This window comes from Bubalus bubalis, chromosome 1 (genome assembly GCF_019923935.1).
Source record: "Bubalus bubalis isolate 160015118507 breed Murrah chromosome 1, NDDB_SH_1, whole genome shotgun sequence".
Taxonomy (NCBI): Eukaryota; Metazoa; Chordata; class Mammalia; order Artiodactyla; family Bovidae; genus Bubalus; species Bubalus bubalis.
This window is the reverse complement of record NC_059157.1, coordinates 10,378,757-10,396,772: the sequence shown is the minus strand read 5'-3', so window position 1 is coordinate 10,396,772 and position 18,016 is coordinate 10,378,757. Positions and strand designations below refer to the sequence as shown.

General features: G+C 41.3%; 1 protein-coding gene across 1 annotated transcript; it reads left to right on the top strand.

The window, feature by feature from the left end:
- Positions 1 to 16,073: 16,073 nt before the first annotated feature.
- TCIM (transcriptional and immune response regulator) lies at positions 16,074 to 17,398 on the top strand. The gene has a single exon (XM_006078620.3). The coding sequence runs from the start codon at positions 16,144 to 16,146 to the stop codon at positions 16,462 to 16,464; it is 321 nt and encodes a 106-aa protein (XP_006078682.1). The 5' UTR covers positions 16,074 to 16,143; the 3' UTR covers positions 16,465 to 17,398.
- The last annotated feature ends 618 nt before the right edge of the window (positions 17,399 to 18,016 follow it).

The following is an 18,016-nucleotide window of genomic DNA, read 5'->3' as shown; positions in this document are numbered from 1 at the left end:
GATCGAACCTGTGTCTCCTGTATTGCAGGTGGATTCTTTACTGACTGAACCATCAGGGAAGCTGCTGAAGGGCTTTTATCCACAGAAAAAAATTAAGATGAGATCTATACTGTAAAGGAAACACTAGATGTTACACACAAGAATAGTAAATGCAATTTTGTGGCAATCCCAGAGAAAAATGACTGGTGTTGAAGCTGGTGCTCGCAGAAGTTAGTGAGATTTGCTCTGAAAAGCTGGTGCATCAGACTCCACTGACCTGGATGTAAGGAGACAGGAGACAGGTGGAGGGAAGAAGAGCCCTGGGGTGGATCCTACTATAGTTGCCTGAGAGAAGATGGACGTGGACAGAAGTAAGTTTGTGGAGTGGAGGTCGAGTTTAGCTTTGTGCTGTCTTCTCCACTGGTACATATTCTTGAGTGGAGAAACTGTGGGGCAGTAATATGGAGGAAGAATGCGAGCAGCATTTGAAATGGGTGTTCTCCATCTCCTTAAACCTTATCAGATGGTCCATCTGAGGCACAATTCTCCTTGCCTCTTTATTCCACTTATGTGTCTTAACACAGCGCCCTGCCCTCTATGCTCTCTTGGGTTTAGTGCAGCTGCCAAATTATTGACATGTGTTACCTGCTCTTTCAAAGGCAGGCACTAGAGTCACACAGTGGAGAAGGCAATGGCACCCCACTCCAGTACTCTTGGCTGGAAAATCCCACGGACGAAGGAGCCTGGTAGGCTGCAGTCCACGGGGTCGCTGAGGGTCAGACACAACTGAGCGACTTCACTTTCACTTTTCACTTTCATGCGTTGGAGAAGGAAATGGCAACCCACTCCAGTGTTCTTGCCTGGAGAATCCCAGGGATGGGGGAGTCTAGTGGGCTGCCGTCTATGGGGTTGCACAGAGTCGAACACGACTGAAGCGACTTAGCAGCAGCAGAGTCACACAGAGCTGGGACTGCCATCCCAGCTCAGCTGCCCAGTGTTCTGTGTGATACTTGCTTCCCGAAGACTTAGTCCTCATGGGTTCAACAAGTTATTGGGAAGGTGATTCCAGATTTCATACTTAGAGATTGATAGATGGTAGAGAGAGAGAGAGATGATAGCTCCTCTGTCCATGGGATTCTCCGGGCAGGAACACTGGAGTGGGTTCACCTTCTCTTCTCCAGGGGACCTTCCTGACCCAGGGATCAAAACTGGGTTTCCTGCATTGCAGGCAGATTGTCTACTGTCTGCACCACCAGGGAAGCCCTGATATAAATATAGGTATACACACAGATAGGCTTCCCAGGTGGCGTTAGTGGTAAAGAAACTGCCTGCCAGTACAGGAAAAGTAAGAGACGTGGGTTTGATCCCTGGGTAAAGAAGATATCCTGGAGGAGGGCACGGCAACCCACTCTAGTATTCTTGCCTGGAGAATCCCATGGAAGAGGAGCTTGGCAGGCTGCAGTCCATAGGGTCACACAGAGTTGGACATGACTGAAACATCTTAGCACGCATGGTGGCTCAAAGAAAAGAATCCTCCTGCAAAACGGGAGACCCAGGTTCAGTCCCTGGGTCAGAAAGATCCCCTGGAGAAAGAAATGGCAACCCATTCCAGTATTCTTGCTGGGAAAATCCCACAGACAGAGGAGCCTAGAGTCCATGGGGTCGCAAAGACTTAGCGACTAAACAACAACAATAATACATATGGATATTTTAGTGACTAAACGGTAGCAACAATACACAGAATATAGACATAAATATGGTAAAGCCTACCATGAATGTAGGCTTATGAGACAAGTAGAGGAAGAAACAAAAGCCAGGACCAAAGCCACATGGTGGGTGTAGTAGTTTCACGCACAGGCTCTCTGTTGTTTTGGACTCAGATAGATCCAAATAAGAAACAAGACTCTGTGCATGCAATTATTAAATTAACCTCATTTTCCACAAATAGCCAAGTCCCAATTTTACAGGACTCCGTTGATTTGTAAAGAGTAGGGAAGTTGCTTGGAATGGGAGGGGCCTCTGGAACACGACTTCCCTTCCCTCTTCACTCTGCCCAGAGCCCTGCCTTCCAGAACCCTGACTAGCTCTGGTCATCATCTGGTGCTGCATTTCACATAGTAATTTTTCAGACTTGAACCTTTCTCCAGAATTTTTCTAACAGAGAAATGAATGTGCCTTCTCCCACCTCTCTCACCAAAATACAAAATAAGCGATAAGACAACACAGAAGCATTGCCCAGGCACGTGGGGACAAAGTCAGAAGGAGGTCCAGCTTCCTGTTTGCAGAGGTGACAGAGGAGCCTGAACCAGGAGCCGCACACAGCTGGTCAGGTGTCTCGTGACCCCTTGTGGTCCAGGCAGTCTCTGAAAAACTGAGTCCTGGGTCCACTACAGCCTTGCAGGGCTCCAAGAACTTAGCAAGCTTTGCAGACATAGAGTGAATTGAACCCGAGGGCCAGGAATCTGCCTTGCATCTCTTTTCTGATAGACTGCAGCCCCTCTCAGCTCTAAAATGCAATGATATATTTGGCTTTAAGTGTTAGGGGTTCCATGACAAAGCCATTCTCAAAATCCTGTTACATAGACAACGCATTGGTGACTTTCACATTGATGCCTTTTACAGTGTTCATGGCTTCTAGCCCGGATGGTAAAGAATTGGCCAGCAATGCTGGAGACCTGGGTTGGACCCCTGGGTGGGGCAGATCCCCTGGAGAAGGGAATGGCAACCCACTCCAGTATCCTTGCCTGGAGAATCCCATGGACAGAGGAGCCTGGTGGGCTACAGTCCATGGGGTCGCAAAGTGTTGGTCACGACTGTGTGACTAACACTAAGACAAGCTGAACATTAAACTAAATTCAAGATTTAGGCAGCATTCCATGATTCTTTTAATTTTTTTAAGTGGCATCATGTGTCAGTGACTTCCTGCCAGGAGTGCAAAGAGGAAGGAAGGTGAGGAAGCCAAAACAGCAGGATTCCTTTTTGCACAGTATGAACCTTTCTGATGGACCCCAGGGGTTTGGGAGTCAGAAGGTAGCACAAAGGGCCAGTGAGCCACAACCTCACAGCTGCTGGGGCTGCAGCCTCTGGCCATGCTTCCCAGCTGCTTCCTTCTGGGTTAGAAGCCGGTGGACACGCCAGCCAAGAGCTGAAGTCCCCTCTGGGATGTGGAGCCAGATTGGACCAGAGGAAGGTCCGGGAACACAGTGTCCTGAAGTGTTTTAAGGTTAGACAAACAGAAGGCTGGAGAGAGCTGGAATTGGAAACAGAAGCCCCATAATTCGAATGTGTATAGCTCATCCTGGGGCTTTGCATCTTTTCTATTAAAAGTTAAAAAAAAAAAAAAAAACCAGTGGACAGCATGGCTAGACACTTAGCATGATATACTTTGTGATTTATTGATAACCATCACTGCTCAGATGTGTAATCCTATATGGATACTAACCAAGCAGCTGAGTAGAAACTGACCAGGAAGGAGAAATGACTGTGTGTTTCATTGACACGTTGACTCCAGGAAGGTCTACATGACGTCGGGAGGGAAACAAGGTGTAAATGCAAACACCTCTGTCTAAAAAGTACACAGAAAGTTATTCTTTATTGCTTTGGTGTATAAAGTGCTGATTCTCAACCCTGTTGGAGAGTAGCTTTGATGGAATGGGAGGCATTTGTTACCTGGAAAGAAACAGGAAGGAGCATCTGAAATAGTCTAGACAAATCTGTCCACAACTCCAATTTCAGATCACCCATTGGTTTATGTTAACCTTTGCTGGGCCACCAAAAAGAGCTTATATCCCTCAGAGAGTTGCCTCCCTTCCTGGAACCCCATCTGTGAAATAGGCGAGGTGCTGTCATTCTGGCCACAAAATCTGTAAGATAGAACAGAGGACATGGCTCTGGCCGCACATCAGTTCAACTCATTTTTATCATGAGAAGATTTCTTTAATGCACATGAGAACTTAGAACATAATCAACTAGAAACAAAGCTTGACAAGATTTGAGAGCTTGTGTAGAACCCTGTGCCTTGGAAAGAAAAAGACAGCATGGTACCATGCTGCCAGTTCGTTTTTCTAAAAGGCTGATTATAGGAAAGTTAATACAGTCTAAAGGGCTCAGTAAACATGCAGTCAGTCTTTTCCAAAGACTGTGGACCGATTCTTCAAAGTTGAAAACAAAAATTGACAAAGTTCAGGGACCATGATCTGTTTTCCTCTGCATTGGAGTCATAAAATCCATCGTAAATTCTAACTGAGTCCACACGATCCTGAAACTCATGTGAATACACTCAATGCTGCTTTCCCTCCCTTTCTGGACTGTCTGAAAACTTAGATTTGACCTGCTTGAGTAGAAAAGTCAATTTATCTAGAGAGACAGAAGCTTGGATTGTATAGCAGCTGGGCAATTTTTCCAGCATTTTAGAAACTCTCATATTCAAGTGTCAACAAGCAGGAAATTAATAAAGGGTCAGTTTTTCACTTCATGCATTTGAAAATGGGCTTCAGGTGAGATCTACTTTGTTAATTTTCACTCAAGGCTATTCTCTCTCTCTTTTTTTTTTTTTTACATTTTTATTGGAATATACTTGATTTACAATGTTTGTTAGTTTCTGTTGTACAGCATAGTGAGTCAGTTGTGTTGTTTAGTCCCTAAGTCATGTCCAACTCTTTGTGGCCCCATGAACTGTAGTCTGCCAGGCTCCTCTGTCCGTGGAACTTGCCAGGCAAGAATACTGGAGTGGATTGCCATTTCCTCTCCAGGGGATTTTCCTGACCCAAGGATCAAACCTGTGTCTCCTGAATTTGCAGGTGGATTCTTTACCACTGAGCCACCTGGGAAGTCTGAGTTATACATATACATATATCCATGCTTTTTTAGTCTTTTCTCATATAGGTCATTCACAGAGTATTGAGTAGAGTTCCTTGTGCCATGCAGTAGGTCCTTATTAGTTACTATAGCTATACACACACACAGTGTTTTGTAACATCTTATGGAAAAACTTGAAGGAACATTTTGACCAAGCCAACAGTAGTGTGTATAAGTCAACCCCAATCTCCAAGTTTATGTCTCTTCCCCTCAAGGCTGTTCTTGACCTCTACCCTACACCCAGCAGCACCATCCTTATCCTGTATCATGGCTCCCTTTTAAAATGCTCGGTCCTCCAGTTTCTGTGTTATTATCCCTGTAAAATGGAAGAGGGAACACTTTGGCATGTTTGCAGGCAACAAGACTAATTAGCAAATATAGTATTTGTTTCTTTAGAACATGGCAAAATGGACAGGAGGCTTTTGAAATAAAACAAACTTATGTTTCATTAAATGAACAAAGAAGTGAATGAATGAATGCCCTTGGGGTCTAAACTACTGATATATTTTTATGTGATTCTACTACCTAGTTCTAGAGACATTAAAAAAAAATACCCCCCAAATAATTCTAGTGATGGCAACTATACTGGACTGTCTACCATTTCAGGGAGTTTATGCTGAAATCTTCCCCATACGCATATTTCAAAAACAACAGCACAGCCACAAAGAAACAACTAGATATGTAAAAGTTTATTGAACCAGAGGTCATAATCTCTTCTGCTTAGCATCAAAAGAGTCATTAAAATTGTCTAGTCCAATGGTTTTCAAACTGTAACTGGTGACATTAGTGAGTTTGGAGACAACTTAATGGATTGTAACCAGCCATTTTTTAAAGAACAGATACAATAGAACGAAAAAATTGTTATGGAACTGTACACTATAGTTTATTGTAAACACCTTGGTAATGTATACACAAGGTTTTGTTTCCTCTTGCTGTTGTATTTGGTTTATGATAAACTTTTCACTGTGTGATATTTATTCTTCTAAATCACTGTGCAAATCTGATATTAAAATATACATTGTTAAAAAATGTGTTTCAGGAGTATATGTACATTACTTATATATACATGAAACATATACATTTCTTATATATAATTGAAACAAAAATGTTTCACACTTTTGTATGTGTGGGTAACTTGGTAACACAAGCTATAGATCATATAGAATAAATAGAATAAATATAAAAATAAGCACTGGTCTGTTCTCACTACTTTGAGTCCTTTACAATATACCTACCAAGTGGTCATCCTGACTGTACTTGAATTACATTATTTAATGTAAAGCAGTTAAATAAATGTCTTTAATTACACTGAGTCAAAATCTGTCTTCCTGGAACTTGTCTATTGCATTGACCATATTTCTACCGGTAGGCACTTTTCAGATAAGCCTGCTTTTTCTTACACTTAATAACCTTTCAATATCTAAACCAAGATATGTCATCCCTGCTAAGGGACCTTTGCTTCACCTTATGAAGAATTTCAAGGGCCCAGTTGTCCTTCAGTGGCCTTGAGAAGTATTGTGGCCAGATTTCTCTATATCCTTCATGGGTTTGGGCTGCATATAGTTCTCAGAAAGTCAGACAGAATTAGGTTAGTCCGGGAAGAGGGGAGCCTGGTGTGACTGTATCCTTCTCAGGAAACGAAAGTCGAGAAGAGCCTTTAGGAGCGGCCATGTGTATCCTTTGCTACGCTACTTATAAAACCTGAGAAGCACATGCCAGGAGTTCTCCTTTCTCTGTGGAGCTCCGTTTAGAGAAAACCCGAAATCCACCAGTGTCTCAACTCTAACTAGAAGCACGCACTGAGGGGGAGGGAGCAGCAAGTGGGAGGAGATGGTTGGTAAAGACTTATTTTAGCTTTAGTCATAGATTACAGCAACACACGCTACTATAAATACATATAAATATCTCATGCTCACTTCCTGAGAAAAACATGTTAGTTTATGTTCACAACTGTTTCCTTTTGAAAGAAGCTATTAATACCAGGAGCTCAGTATCTGAATCTGAACAGCTAATTAAAACGTTAAAGAAGAAAAGCTTATCTTCAGTTCCTTTTTTTAGGAGACTGTGCAAATATAGATAGTGGCTTAAGTAAAGACAGCTGTTTCATTTCACATGCAAAGGCACCCTTTAAAAAGCAGCACTTTTAAAAACTGGTCTTGGCAGTCGTTCTTTGCAATAAAGTTGTGGATTTTTTCCCCCCACGTTTCAACTGAAAGGTTTTGGGAAAGCATTTGTCTATTTTGCTTGGATTTTTTTTCTTTCTTGAAATTTTTATTGCTTCAGAATGCTTAATTTGTTCCTCTGTATGATGGAAAGGAAATGTCAGAATCAACGTTTCTTAAAAAAAAAAAAAAAGTCATTCTTTCTCATCAGCAATAATTAAAGATTGAAAATACATTGAATAGAGTTTATGGAAATAAAAAGTGTCTCCTGATTAATTTTTAAAGGGATTAACCACAACTACAGAAGAAATGGAAATCTAGTATAGGTTTTATGCAACCATATGTAATACAATAGGGCTTCCCAGGTGGCTCAATGGTTAAGAATCCACCTGCCAATGCAGGAGACACGGGTTTAATCCCTGGGTCAGGAAGATCCCCTGGAGAAGGAAATGGCAAACCACTCCAGTATTTCTGTTTGGGAAATTCCATGGAAAGAGGACCTACATGGGCTACAGTACATGGGGTCACAAAGAGTCGGTTGGACATGACAGAGTGCACACGTACACACACACACACAGAATAAAATAAAGGCCCTCAAGGCAGTTGCTGAAAAGAATGACCATTTCAGTTGTCAAGTATAGAAAAATGAAGGGAATTTCAATGTCTGATGAAAAGAAGTCACACAGGTGACCATTGACCATTAACCATTGTTTTCACATGTTATTCACCCTCTCTGGGGCTCAGTAATTTTTCTTATGCAAAATAATTCTAAAACTATTTATATGAATTTTACTTTGTGCCAGACATTGTTCTAGATTCTGGATTCATGCATAAATAGGATAAAGAAAGCTGCAAGCAATGCTGATTTCTTAACAGTTATTACTGAGAAAAAATTAAAAAGTTACATCTCAGACCTCTCCTCTGAGCTCTAGATTCATATACTCAACTATCTTCTTGGCTTTTTCCCCAGGCATTTCAGATTTACTATATACAGAACTGAATTTGTTTTTTCTTCCAAAAACTCTCCACTTTCACCTTCTCCAGCTCAACCATCCCCATCAAGGAGCCCAAGACTTAATCTGGGAGTAGCCCTTGATACTTAGCCCATCCCCTGTTGAACTCATCACCAAGTCCCTTTGAGTTTATTTCCAAAATACATTTAGAAAAATCTGTTTAACTATCTGAAACCATAATTGTTCTCTTTAGTTGTCTCTGATGGCCCAAAAAGTAATTCAAAAAGTTAGATTACAAAAACCCAGCTGTTTCCCTTCTGTGCGTATAACCTTTTAAAGACTGCCCATTGCATTTCAGATAAAATTTTAAATCTTCAACCTGGTCATCAGCCCTCTGCATCATTTGTCCCACCTACCAGTGTTGCATCGCTGTCCTCTGCTGGCCTTGCTGGTTTCTATCTCCCACCTGCATTGTCTCTAGTGTCTGTTTTCCTGTCCTTCAAACTCATTCCCACCCCAGGGCCTTTGCACAGGATTCCCTCTGCATACAAAGCTCCCCACTATGCCCTCTCCTTGTTCATTTCAACATTCACTTCAAGTCTCAGCTTAAACATTACTTCTTCAAAAATACTTCTTATGACTCAAACAATTTAAATGAAGCCTCACCTGGTTTCCTCCTTTATATCACCTGAGGCTTTTCATTTTCTAGCACTTATACAATCTTCTCCACATACTGGTATTTTTACTTATCCATCTAAAGTATCTTTTCTTCTCTAGGCCTCACGTTCCACACACATAGGGGCCATGTCCACTTTCCCCAGCCTACTTATTCCTCAAGCTCATGGCACACGGTCAGCATTCAATAATGTGTGTGTGACTGAATCTATAAATCAATGAATAAAGGCATAAAAAGACATGCAGCACTGTTTACAATAGCCAGGGCCTGGAAGCAACCTCAGTGTCCATTGACAGATGAATGGATAAAGATAGGGTACATATACACAATGGAATACTACTCCGCCATAAGAAGGAATGAAATTGGGTCATTTGCAAGATGCAGATGGATCTAGAGTCTGGCATACAAAGTGACTTCAGTCAGAAAGGGAAAACCAAATGTCATATATTAACACATGTGTGTGGGCTCTAGAAAAATGGTACAGATTAACTTATTTTCAGGACAGGACTAGAGATGCAGATGTAGGGAATGGAAGTGTGGACATGGGGGACAGATAGGGGAATGAACTGGGAGACTGGGATGGACAGATACTATGTGTCAAGTAGCTAGCCAGTGGGAACCTGCTGGAGAGCACAGGGGGCTCACCTTGGTGCCCTGTGATGACCTAGAGAGGTGGGATGCGGGGAGGTGGAAGGGAGGTCCAAGAGGGAGGGAATATATGCATACATAGAGTTGGTTCACTTTGTTGTACAGCAGAAACTAATAGAACATTGTAAAGCAACTATATCCTAATCAAAAAAGAAAGAAAGTTGAGAAAAAATTTCAAACTATAATAAATAAATAAATAATGAGCAGTAATTAGGAAACCATACAATGGTAGGAAAAAAAAAAAAACACATAAGATTTAAAGATTAAAAAAAAAAAAAATGAGAGTTCCAGGGCTGACTCTGTCATTTAATTAGCTCCAAGATTTGGGGAAACCTACTTAACTTCTGTTATACTCAGTTTTCTCCTCTGCAAAATAGGGATCATAATGCTAGTGATGTTGTGAAAGTCAAATGAAGTAATACATGTGAAAGCACCTAGTAAATTATAAGGCAGTATGAAATATTTGTTGTTAAAATATCCAGGGGTAATTCAATGACAGTGTAAGGTACACATTTCTAGTTTCTCGCTTCTATACCCTTCATTTTCAGGAGATTGCCAGGGAGAAAAGTTGGAAGACAAACCAGAATTGAGGTAAATTCTGTATGCTTATTTTCATTCAATTCTTCATGTAATATTTCAATACGTATCCATTAGATACATTCTCTGTACCAATCACTATACTGAATATCTTTGGCCCTTTAAAAATATAATTAAAGGGATTCTCTACTTAGCAGCTTAGCAGCTGGTTGTCCAACGGTTAAGAATTCGCCTTCCAATACACACAGTGAGGGTCCCATCCCTGGTCAGGAAACTAAGATCCCATATGCCTTGTGGTCAAAACACTAAAGCATAAAACAGAAGCAATATTGTAACATATTCAACAAAGACTTTAAAAATGGTCCACATCAAATAAACTTTTTAAAAGTTATAAATAAAATAATTTATAACATTTTTTTAATCTGAAAAGGTAAGTCTAGAGTCCTGCTGAAGCAAACAATAGTGGCAAGCAGCCCAGAAAAAGGTCAGGAAAACCTTCCCCCGAAGAGATTTTGAGGATAAGAAAAAAAAATCTGGAAATGAATTCCGTCTTTACCATTTACTTTGGACAGATTGTTTAGCCCAATTCTTTGTGTGTGGTGAAAATGGAGGTCAGTAACAAGTACTTCCAGTATTATTATGAAGAATAATTTAGATATATGAAGAAAACTAGGTAGGCAGTGGTGGGTTAGTTGCTAAGTCGCGTATGACTCTTCTGTGACCCCAGGGACTGTATCCTGCCAGGCTCCTACATCCATGCGATTTCCCAGGCAAGAATACTGGAATGGGTTGCCATTTCCATCTCCAGAGGATCTTCCCAAACCAGGACTCGAACTCACGTCACATGTCACTTAATACATTTTCTTCTTTCCCTTTGTTTGCCCAAATCTTTCCATTATATACAAAACTAACCAAGCATATGGTTCACTGGCAAACAGATCCCTTTGTGTGATGGAAAAAAAAAAATACTGGAAAACTGATGCTTGAAAGAACATACACTAGCCTAGAACCTGCTTCTTTTAAACAGCCCTCCTTATGTCCTGTCTTGACTACAGGAAGCAAAAATTCTGGAAGGTACCTGCCTATATGGTACCATCCCATCCACATGCAACTTGTGGATCACTGCCAATCATTTTTTAGTCTGTTGTCTACATCAACCACTGCAAATATTTATACAAAGAAGGGAAAGAACAGAGTGACAGCAGAAAAAGTCTTTCCAAGCACATATGGAAAGACCTTCGACAAAGAGCATCAACAAATCACAATCTAAAGGCTTGTGTCACACTTCTGGGAAACAGAAACTGACCTTGTTTCCCTGTGGATGGTCTTGTCTCTAAACATTTCTGAAGCGCCTTAATCTCTCAGATTCATCTGAATGCTCCTAGGCAGTCCTCAAGGAGACCTGCTCAGTGTCATGTGGGAACATTACTCAGTTTTGTTTTTTTGTTTTTTTTTTTTGAAGAGAGAGCTTGCAGTTGATCTGACAGCAATTCCAGTAGACAGTTTAACATCGTGGGCTCTGGAGTCAGATAGCCCTGGGTTCAAGCCATCTCATCATGGCTGAGGGATCTGCAGGGTGAATTCATTTCCTATGGCCACTGTACCGAACTGCCACAAATTTAGTGGCTTAAAACAATACTGTCTTACAGTTCAAGAGATCCCAAGTCTAAAATGGGTCTACGGTGATGTGCTTCTTCCTTAGAATCTACAGAAGAACCTGTCTCTTTGACTTTTCCAGTTTCTAGGGGCTGCCTGTCTTCCTTGGCTCATGGCCCCATCCCTCCATCCTCAAAGTCTCTCACATCTTCTCTGCCCTCTGACTTCTTTCCTCCCTCTTATAAGGACTTTTACAATTACATGCGCCAACCACATAATAATCAAGATAACCTCCACATCTGGAGATCTTCAATCTACCTACACCTACAAACTTCCTTTTGCCATTTAAATCCCTTTTTCAATATTAAGTTGCTTTTAGCCTGTACTTGTAGGTTCTAGGGTTTAGAACATGGACTTTTTTGGAGGGAGAGTAGGATATTCAGCCTACAGCAGGGAGCAAAGTACCATTGCCTTGCTTGTTTTACTGGTCCCAAGAGGATTCCAATAGTTCCTACCCCACGGGGCTGGTACGAAAATTAAATAGAGTCACACGTATTGTTATATAACACTACTATGGAAACACATTAAGTGACCCAGGGGCTTCAAGCACATCAAAGAGACAGGTGGATCTGATCCCTGCTCTTGGTTGTTTTTGTCGTTCAGTCCCTCAGTCATTTCCGACTCTTTGTGACCCCATGGACTGCAGCACGCCAGGCTTCTCTGTCCTTCACCATCTCCCAGAGTTTGCCCAAACTCATACCTATTGAGTTAATGATGCCATCCAACCATCTCATCCTCTATCGTCTCCTTCTCCTCTTGCCCTCAATCTTTCCCAGCATCAAGGTCTATTCCAGTGAGTCACCTTTTTGCATCAGGTGGCCAAAGTATTGGAGCTTCAACATCAGTCCTTCCAATGAATTCAGGGTTGATTTCTTTTAGGATTAACTGGATTGATTTCCTTGCAATCCAAGGGACTCTCAAGAGTCTTCTCCAGCACAATAGTTCGAAGGCATCAGTTCTTTGGTGTTCAGCCTTCCCTGTGGTCAACTCTCACATCTGTATATGACTACTGGAAAAACAATAGCTTTGATTATGCAGACCTGTGTCAGCAAAGTGATGTCTCTGCTTCTGAATATGTTGTCTACGTTTGTCATAGCTTTCCTCCAAAGGAGCAAGTGTCTTTTAATTGCATGGCTGCAGTCATTGTCCACAGTGATTTTAGAGCCCCCCAAAATAAAATCTGCCACTATTCCCACTTTTCCTCCATCTATTTGCCATGAAGTAATTATGCAGTTAACTAACTGAGTAAATGAGTCTATACTTCAGAGGACAGTGGCATGCTGGGAATCAAAATTTGTGATTAATTAATAAGAAGGATAAACAGCACAAGCCTACATGAGTCACTTCAACAAAGGGCAGAGCATGAAAAGGTTTATGAAGCCTTGTGACAGTTAACGTGGGTAATGTCAATTTCTTGGTGCTCTGCATGCCACAAAATAAAAAGTCAGTAAAAATACTATTGCTGTAGTATTAACTATTTTTATTTTTTAATGACATGTAATTGATTTACAATGTTTTGTTAGTTTCAAGTGTATAGCAAAAGGATTCAGTTGTACATATACATATATCCATTCTTTTTTAAGATTATTTTCCTGCATAGATTATTACAGAATACTGAACAGTACTATATAGCAGGTCCTTATTGGTTGTCTATTTTATATATAGTACTGTGTCTGTGACTAACTTCTAATGTACCCCTCCCCCCTAGTTTTCCCCTTTGGTCACCATAAGTTTGTTTTTGAAATCTGTGACTGTTTCTGTTTTGTAAATAAGTTCATTTAGATCATTAAAAAATCAGATTCTACATATGAATAATATTATATGCTGTGTCTTTCTCTGTCTGACCTACTTCAATTGCTATAATCTTGAGGTCCATCCATGTTATTGTAAATGACATTATTTCATTCTTTGTCGTCATTGAGTAGTATTTCATTGTATTTACGTGTATTAGCTTCTTTATCAATTCATCTGTCAATGGACATTTAGGTTGTGTCCACGTCCTGACTTGTAAATAGTACTGCAGTAAACACGGTTTCATGTGTTCTTTTGATCTATGGTTTTCTCTGGATATATGCCCAGGAATGGGATGGCTAGATCATATGGTAGTTCTATTTTTAGTTTTTTGAGGACCCTCCATACTGTTTTCCACAGTATCTTCACCAATTTAGATTCCCACCAACAGTGTAGGAGAGTTCCCTTTACTCCACACTCTCTTTATTGTTTATTGACTTTTTGACAATGGAATAACCACCATTTTTATATTAGTGAAGCTGCCACAAAGATGTGCTGGATATGCCACTAAATCCCTAGTCATGGGCGGCAGAACATATGCTTCTTCTTTGAAAAACCCAGAACTAGCATCAGCTTCCATGGTTGGGGAGTTGAATACAGCTGGCCTAGAAATATCTCTCAAGGAAGCTCAGTTGAAAGAATCCACCTGCAACACAGGAGACTCGGGTTCAATCCCTGGGTGGGGAAGATCCCCTGGAGAAGGAAACGGTGACTGACTCCAGTATTCTTACCTGGAGAATTCTATGGACACAGGAGCCTAGTGGGCTACAGTCCATGGGGCAGCAAAGAGTCAGACATGACTTAGCGACTCAACCACCACCACCGATGTTTTACAAAGTAAAAAGGAAATTTCGTGAGAAAGACTGCGGGGGTGTACTCTGCCTGCCCCACCCTCCTCCCCCTGCCTTCTCACCTCAAGTCACCTTCTCACTCTTCTCTGTTAGTTCTGCCCCAGCCACACTGACCTCCTGGCTGTCTTTCTTCATTCCACTCCTGCTCTTATCTTCAGGCCTCGCCACTTGCTGTTCCTCTGCCTATAACACCCTTCCTCCAGGTGTCTGCACAGCCTACTCCCTCAGGTTTTTGCACAAGGTCACACTGAGACGCTTTCCCTGAACTTCCTAACCAAATTCCAACCCTCCCCCACCTCTCCTGTACAACCTGCTTCATGCATTACCTTCTGATGTCATCTAGACTATAAATGCACACTTTCCTATTGTCTGTTCCCCAGAAGAATGCAAACTCCATGAAGGTAAGTTAGGGAAGTTTTGTTTTTTACTTGATCTAGTGTGATTCCCTGTTATATTTCCAAAGTCTAGAAAGGTTCTAGCTAGAAGTCACGTGCGCTAAGTTGCTTCGGTCGTGTCCGACTCTTTACAACCGTATGGACTGTAACCTGCCAGGTTCCTCTGTCTATGGAATTCTCCAGGCAAGAATACTGGAGTGGGTACCACGCCCTACTCCAGGGGGATCTTCCCGACGTGGGGATTGAACTTGCAGTTCCTGTCGTTCCTGCATTGCAGGTGGATTCTTCACCACGGAGCCATGGGGGAGGCCCAGCTGAAAGTCAACCTTGAATATACATTGTTTAAATAAATGAGTGAATGAGTGGGTACACGAAAAGTGCCCCTAATTCAGTTTTATAGGAAGGTATCTTCTCCACACTCTTTCCCTTTGTGAATTTTTTTTAAAAGTTGTACTATGTGGCTTGCAGGATCTTAGCTCCCCACCCAGGGATTGAACATGTACCCACTGCATTGGGAGTGCAGAGTCTTAACCGCAAGAACACCAGGGAAGTCCATGTGCATTTTTCTAGGTGACTAGATGGGATGAAAATGAAGGCCAGCTCTGTATTTGAGAATGCTAGGACCTGGCAGAAGGTCCCTGAAGAAGAGTCTCTGGGGCACTTTGAAGCTGACACTGAACTCTGGGCAGACTGTAAGTGTTCTATATGTCACTGGGGACAGTGGCTGGCTGAATGTGGTGGAATGTGGAAAGCACAGATTTAAAAACTTGCAAAGAATGTATTGCTTTGACTGTGTCTGACTGATGCCAAAATAAATATGAAAAAAGTCGATTCATCCCTTTTGAGTGCTGTGTACATAAAGCGCCTTTTAACTCTTCCTCCTGGCTTTTTTGACCTTGCTGTTGATATGTACACAAGCCTAAGGAGAAATTGCCTATTGTCATTATGTTTATTAAATTACAGCTTTATCCAGTAATTGCAGATTAGCTCTTAGACGCAGTCTCTGGTCACTGACTCAGGCTGTGTCATGTTAGCATTCTGTAGTGTCTGAGCCCCAGTCCACCGTCAGGCTCCAAATCAACGTCTTTGATTGTTAAGCTTTCTCTCAATAGCTCCGGGGTTGCCCTGCCTAGGGAAGTCCAGAGGGCGCTGATGTGGGTTGGCAAATGTTTGGATTATACTTTTATAACTTCTCTGGGAATTAAAACTTTTCGGTGGCTTGCAGAACCTTTTGTTTTGGTTGTTTGGGAAGATTTTCAGAAGCTAAAAGATTTCACCATGTGTGTTTCTTCGCTTTGCGCTGTTCTGGTTTAAGCTCTTTTTTTTTTTTTTTTTCCTACAGAGGAGCCCAAACCTGTAATCCAATTGCCACAGATGCGTTAAAAAGAACCCCCCTCCTCATTTCTGCTCCGTTGTTGAACACAGCTTTCAGTAACCCTGAGTACAAGAACAGGAAGGACATTGGCAACTCAACTGTTAAACTGGTCTGTGATTATGCTTCCTTGAGATCACTCTGATGTCACCAGTGTAATCTGAGCCTGGAGCTTTTGTTCACACTTTAAATAGCAGTCCCGGAATGATTTTGCTACAGACTCTCTGGAGAGCCTGGGAGCTGAATTCCCGAAGAATCCCCCATCCATGAAAGCCAAGCCAAGCCACCCGGCCTTCAGCATGTCCACCTCGCTGCGAGTCAGCCCGTCCATCCACGGCTACCACTTCGACACAGCCTCACGTAAGAAAGCTGTGGGCAACATCTTCGAAAACATAGACCAAGAAGCATTACAGAGGCTCTTCAAAAACTCCGGGGACAAGAAAGCAGAGGAGCGAGCAAAGATCATTTTTGCCATAGATCAAGACCTAGAGGAGAAGACACGAGCCCTGATGGCTCTGAAGAAGAGAACGAAAGACAAGCTTTTCCAGTTTCTGAAACTGCGGAAATATTCCATTAAAGTTCACTGAGGACCAGAGGATGGATAAGGACATTATCCAAGAATGGACATTTAAAGACCAAGTGAGTCTGTAAGACCCTGACACGCACAGCATCTTGCTGTTGCCTCGTACGTTTCTCTTCTGTCAGGACTCCGGGACTCGGGGCAGGAGAGGAACAGAATGAACTGGTGACAAGGACTCCAACCAATTTCATGCCTGTGCTGTTCCAGTGGAGAAGTGCTTTCGGCAAGGATCGGAAAACTCTCCCTGCAGGAGAAAGACTGGCACTGATGTCAGGAGGAGAGTCTGAATGGACATAATGAGAAGATGACAGATGGCTGAGAAAGACTGGCAGCCAGGGTCTCCTGGTCAGGCCCTAGGACTGAAATTCAACCTGAACTTTTTTTTTTCCTTAAACAAACTGAGCAGGGAGGAGGGAGGATGGAGAGGGGGATTAAGAGAGAGAATTCCATGCTGCAATCGTTTACTGAGTTTTTTATTTGAATGTTCCAAGTGTTGCCAAGATTCAATGTTGTCTATTAGTAGGTTTTTTTTTTCTTTTTAAAGATCAGTAATTGATTATTTATTTGCATTTGCGACAATGCCTTAAAAAGTGCACTGTATGATCTAAGAACAAATTCAAGGAACTGCAGTATGTTCAGCATCTCGGTGAAACCGTACGCCACCTTCTGGTCTGTAAGGAGTTTTTAGTGCATTTCAAACTGGTTACCCAAAAGTTAAAATAATGGGGTCCTTTATAATTCCGAAGTACTGTGAACAAATTTTATAGTTTTTTTTAATCTTCTGACTGATGCTAAAACATAATCTTAATTTCTTACAGTTACTGCAGTAAGCATTAGGAAGTGAATATGAGACACTTAATAGTTTATAAAGATGCTATGGTTTCTATAATTTATTATTCATGACAAATGATATGCAACCTTAATAAATTAATATAAACTTAGCTGCTTTTGGTGTTGGTGATTGATCTCAAAGGAAAAATAAGATGGTGATTTTTATTATAAAGTTTTATGAACTTTTCTAAGGATTTTACTCTAAGAATAAGAGGTGCTTTTATATTGCTTGCCACATTTATTCAAAGAGAATTCTTGCCTCAAGTATATAGGAAGTTTCTCTGTCCCAACTTTAAACTATAAAATACAGACATAGATTGGCTCATCAATATTGTTGTTTATGTACCATAGGAGGTAAGTTGTAAAAGGCTGTTCTCTCCATATTTTTGAAAATTTTCCTCTGTGGCTATAGAGTTGTATTCATTTATTTCTCCCAAAGCAATATATTTGAGGGTCAGAGTCCAAATTATGATCAAGATTTTGTGGCTTATCAATGTTTATTTATTACAAACCAACATGGGAATAACACTACATTCTCTTTGCTTATTTCCTCATAGAATTATAATAAAATATTTCTAAGAAGGCATATAGCAATGCCTGCTGTGCTTTCCTAGCAGAAAGAAATTAAAAAATTCTCTAGGAACTAAGTGTTTCAAAAAAACACCTTAAAATGTTTTTGAAACTGCTGATCATGGTAAAACAAAAGTGAAAAATCTGATATCTTTTGG